This window comes from Phragmites australis, chromosome 6 (genome assembly GCF_958298935.1).
Source record: "Phragmites australis chromosome 6, lpPhrAust1.1, whole genome shotgun sequence".
Classification (NCBI taxonomy): Eukaryota; Viridiplantae; Streptophyta; class Magnoliopsida; order Poales; family Poaceae; genus Phragmites; species Phragmites australis.
The window spans coordinates 43,715,618-43,720,335 of NC_084926.1; the positions used below are offsets into that span (position 1 = coordinate 43,715,618).

The following is a 4,718-nucleotide window of genomic DNA, read 5'->3' on the forward strand; positions in this document are numbered from 1 at the left end:
AGTCGGTTTCCGATCGGTGCCCCGGTTTTGCATCTGCCCGAGGGCAAACGGAAAGTCTCGTCCCGTTCCTTTCTAGCTGCACTCTAGGTTACTCATCAGTCACTACTCAACATCTGCAAAGCACAGCACGTTACAGTTGATGTTTGATCTCCGAGAGAAGGAAGAGATCTTCGAAGAGTCGTACGAAACAATTCAATTTCATGTGTATTTCACGACATACTACTAACAACTACACATGTAAAATTAATTTAGGATATAGCAATCCGAGAAAATCCAGAAGACTAATGATTGAAGATTGAATGTATTTTAAAAATATCTAGAAGATAAATATTAAATACATTTTTAAATATGTAGAAGATAAATATTAAATGTTCAGATATAAAAGAAAAAATAATAAGATAGTAATTTTTTTTAAAAACGAGATTCAACTTTACACAATAAATATTTGATTAACTTACAGTAAAGATAGATCAAAACTGACAACTTATGAATTTTACAGAGTAAAGATAAGACAATAAGCTCCCGTGGATTGAGATCCAACGGCCGAGATCTGTCCTTCCTTGGGCTAGGTGAGCATGGAAGCTTCTAGTTCCCACCACTCCGCCATTTCTTATAGTATCTCGGAGTAGCTGGCAGTCCGGCGGCGTCGCAGTTCGACAAAAGGGACGCGTTGACCAAGCGTTGCAGATGAGCCAAACTTTCTCCGGGGAGGAAGAACCGGCGCCTTGGATCAGCGCGTGCGCGAATCACGCCGCGACTCCGTCTGCTCCCCCACGGAGGCAGCTCGAACGAAGCAGCAGCGCCGCATCCCGCGTTGCCATCCTGCCGAACCATGACTCGACGCGGGAGAAGCCCCGGCTGGACGGCGAAGTCGCAGCCCTCGTCTTCTTCCTCCGTCTCCCCGTCTGCTGATGCAATGCACGTCGCCGTCGTCGTGTTAGGTGCGGTCCGTTGGCGTGGACGCGTGGTGCTCTGCTCGATTGGCCGAGCAAACTAGGCTTCGGTCAGTTCGTGCCGGCCCCTGCCACTAACTCACCAATCATGGATGGCAGAGATCATCATGTCTCAAACCTGAAAACCCTTCGTTGCAGTATCCAGTATGGTTGCCTACTTGTCTTACCTCCTAATGCATAAACGATTTTGCTTGTTTGGCGAAACTATCTTGATTGTTTGCGTCAATTTTTGTGGCAGATACAGATAACCAGATATCCACAACAATGGCTGAACTGCCAAGATTGAGAAGAGCAATGGGAGATAAGAGGTGAATGTCCACATACGCTTGATTATCCTTGCTAGCAGTACAGTACTACTTTACACATTGGCATTATATAATGCAACCCGTAATCACAAAAGGGTATAAATTAAACAATGGGCTGGCCTCTGTAACAACACACGTTCTTGTTTGTTCATCTTTATGCAACAAAACAATGGATCAAATGAATCTCGCTAAAAGAAGAAGAAATGAGGGAAATTGAGTCAAGCGAGCAAAAGGCACATGGAATAGATACACCAACCTATCTACCTCCCACCTTCAGGCCGGGCAGTTGGAGCTCACGGTCATGGCAACCGGTTGCGCGCCTCCTGCAGGGTGCTCCTGAACTTGTCCAGATCCATCCGGATGTTCTGCTTGTCCAGGTACGCCGTCTTGAGCGCGTCCCAGCCCAGCTTGTGCACGGCGAATGGGTCGGTGAGCACCTGGTGATTCCTCGGGTACTGGTCGATCAGAGAGCTCTCCTCCAGCTGTACGTTGTAGTCCATGTAGTTCACCTCCATGTCCTTGGCCGGGTCCTTGAACGTCACCCTCGTCAGCCACTCCAGGCCGCCGAACGGCACCACCTGGATCAGCACGGCGCCGCGGGGCAGGAACACCATGTTGGTCAGCCCGGCGCCGTGCACGCCGATCATCACGTCGGCCGAGTTCACCAGCCGCGCGAAGGTGGCCATGTCCGTGTGCTGGTCGGGCTCAGCGATGCGCACGTCGAAGCCCGCGGCGGTGGCGGCCTCCGCCATCTCCCGCTCGTTAAGGAACCGGCGCGAGTTGCGGCGGGAGATGATGAGCAGCCGGGGCTTGCCGTGGCCCGTCGCGCCGCCGCGAGACGCCGCCGCGCGCTCCAACCCGAAAGCGTGCCGCAGGGTGCGCTTGAAGTCGACCACCGAGACGTGGCCCGGTGACTTGGCCGGGTTCACGCCCATGTCCTTGTGGAAGGTGGCGCCGACCACGATCCGGGGGAAGCAGTGCACGTCCTGGTCGTTGTCGACGTCGATGACGTCGTAATTGGTGAGCTGCCGGAAGAAGGGGCTGAACTTGCCCACCCACCATGGCTTCATCCCGCTGAGCAGGAACTGCACCTTGCCCTTGAACTGGTGCGTGCTGATGAAGAGCGGGACCAGCACGTCGGTGTAGTCGTGGTACAGGTTGCCGGAGAAGCCTCCGTTGGAGAAGAGGAAGCCCGGCACCGAGTGGTTCTTGGTGCACGCCGGCGCCGTGTCCCCGCCGGCGGCGAACGGCTTGAGGGTGTACTCGCGGACGTAGGCCATGGCGACGGGGTCGTGGTACCGCGCGTACGGCTTGGTCTTCCACTCCTTGTCCATCCCGCTGACGTAGATGGTGGACTTGTTCCCGTCCACACGAATGTCACCGGACGCGTCGCACCGCTCCGAACGCTTGCTCGTCATGTAGCACGTCGACTTCCCCTTCCCCTTCCCCTTCTTGCCGCGGCCAGCGGCGGTCACGGCGGCCGGCTTGGTCACCGCAGGCGCCGTGGTGGTCACCTCCTCCTCGTCCTCCTCCTCCTCTAATACAACCAAGAAAAGAAAAAGAAGCAATTTTTCAGCACAAATCGCAATTCTGGGAGCTCGATTCGGGAAGCAGAGCAGGGCGAGCGGTCACCTCCCGGCGTCCTGGCCGGCGACTGCTCCGTCTCCATCCTGATGCTGGAGTTCATCTGCTCCTGGAGCTGGTCCTCAGCCTTGCCTGCGGCCACGCCCACAGCAGCAAGCAACATGAGCAAGGCAGCTCCCCAACACACGACACGGGTCAAGAAAGCAGAGTCGTCACCGGGCACATACCGAAGGGGGTGGCGCAGTATCTGGCCTTGACGATGCTGAGGACGCAGAGGGAGAGCAGCATGGCGCCGATGATGACGCCGTTGCTCACCCGCCGTGGCTCCTGCCGGCTCCGCAGCGACGACTTCATCTTCCCCTCCCTCCTCCGGTTCCTCCCCTTGCTGCCGCAGCCTGCCTCCCCCTCCTCGGCCCAGATCTGGTGCGACTGCCTGCTCGCCTTGCCCAAAGCAGCCCCCTTTCGTTACTCTTCTCCTCGGCTCGGAAGGAAAGGAGAGAGGAGAGGGAGCGAGCTGGCTGGCTGGGAATGCGAAGGAAGTCTCGAGATGCTATGTTTCGCTCGAGTGTTTAAACTTATGCTGCTGCCAAGCTGGATCTGAGAGCGTATTTGCCAATTAAACAAGGCCCTAATGGAGAGCTGCCTGCGCTGATGCCATCAGCTTGGCATGTCATTACGCGCGGGATTAACCCATGTGTAGTGTGGAGGCACAAGCCAGTTGGTGGGGGCACGCAGGCACGACGCGGTTGACCGGCTCGCGCAAAGGGACCGCGGGTGGCCACCCACCACGGGGAGGAGCGTAAATGCAACTCCGCGTGTTCTTATTAGGATTAGTAATATATCGGATCTAATTTGAATGGAGTAAAATCGTATTTGATTTGAAACCCGATAATTTCAATCTAACCTATATCCAATTTACAAATCGGGTGAAAACTCGAACTCTAGCATGTTGGGCGTCCATTGGGTTGTCCTATGTGAGTATATGGCGGTTGGTAGGTGACGACAGAGGTGATGGGATGGATAGTGACGGTTGGACGATGGGGCGGGGTAGCAGCGGTTGGGCGACGGGGGCACAGGACACGACAGTTGAGGCCAAGCGACGGTGGCGATAGGCCGACAGATCTGCGGCTGGAGGAGGCAAGGTTATAGCTTTCGAGCGGCGGAAAGGACACGTGACGACAGCCGGTTGGAAGGGAGGCAATGACCAGTAGCTCGATGTAGCTGACATGTTGATCATGGGAAGTGCCGTGCGTGAATGTGTGCAGTGGGCTGTGGGAGTTGGGTTGGGACTGGTTACCACAAATATGTGGGTTGTAATGTATTTCGGGTGACCCGTGTGTGAAACTAAAATTCTGAGTCCGATCTGATTCATTTTGGATACTCAATCTGTTAGATCCGTTGGTGAAAATTTAGATCCGAATCTAGACTTGTTTGGTGTAGAACTTACCGTATGTGATTGTCACATCTAGTTCTTACCATATGTGACTTATCTCGAGCATTCAGTACTCTCATATAATACTTATCTAATTATTAATTTTTTTATTTATTTTATAACTTTTTATCTATTCTTTTAAACGGATGTTAACGTAAATGAACGGTTAAGTGAGACGCATGTCTTTTGAATTTTCGTTGTTCGGGGAGGAGGCCGAGCAGCCGCGAGCCGCAAGAGAGAGTAAGCAGCCGTGGGCCCGTGGCCGTTGATTTCGTTTTGAGTGGTGGGGACTAATTGCCGCTCGAGGAGGAATTGCTTGTTGATTTCTGTTTGTTTGTTACTCCTACTGCTAATCAGCAGGCAGCAGGTGGGGTTTTGGACTGGGGACTGCCGGACCGGGTCGCGTCTCTCACCCTCCTCTCTTCTTCTGACAGGAGATGGACG

The 4,718-nt window shown here is 53.8% G+C and overlaps 1 protein-coding gene across 2 annotated transcripts; it reads right to left on the minus strand.

Annotated features, from left to right (window-relative positions):
- Positions 1–1,262: 1,262 nt before the first annotated feature.
- LOC133922708 (alpha-1,3-arabinosyltransferase XAT3-like) lies at positions 1,263–3,516 on the minus strand. Of its 2 annotated transcripts, XM_062368152.1 has the most exons (3): positions 3,070–3,513; positions 2,891–2,974; positions 1,263–2,795 (listed from the first exon to the last, which is right to left on the minus strand). In XM_062368152.1, the coding sequence occupies exons 1-3, from the start codon at positions 3,194–3,196 to the stop codon at positions 1,558–1,560; spliced, it is 1,449 nt and encodes a 482-aa protein (XP_062224136.1). In that variant the 5' UTR covers positions 3,197–3,513; the 3' UTR covers positions 1,263–1,557. The 2 variants fall into 2 exon arrangements, with proteins under 2 accessions (XP_062224136.1, XP_062224137.1); XM_062368153.1 differs by lacking the exon at positions 2,891–2,974 and having other exon boundaries at positions 3,070–3,516.
- Between the last annotated feature and the right edge of the window lie 1,202 nt (positions 3,517–4,718).

Coding starts and splice junctions, on each gene's coding strand:
- LOC133922708 (XM_062368152.1), bottom strand. CDS start 3,196: ATGAAGTCGTCGCTGCGGAGCCGGCAGGAGCCACGGCGGGTGAGCAAC. Junction 2,975..3,069: donor ATACTGCGCCACCCCCTTCG/GTATGTGCCCGG, acceptor GCGTGGCCGCAG/GCAAGGCTGAGGACCAGCTC. Junction 2,796..2,890: donor GCCGGCCAGGACGCCGGGAG/GTGACCGCTCGC, acceptor TGGTTGTATTAG/AGGAGGAGGAGGACGAGGAG.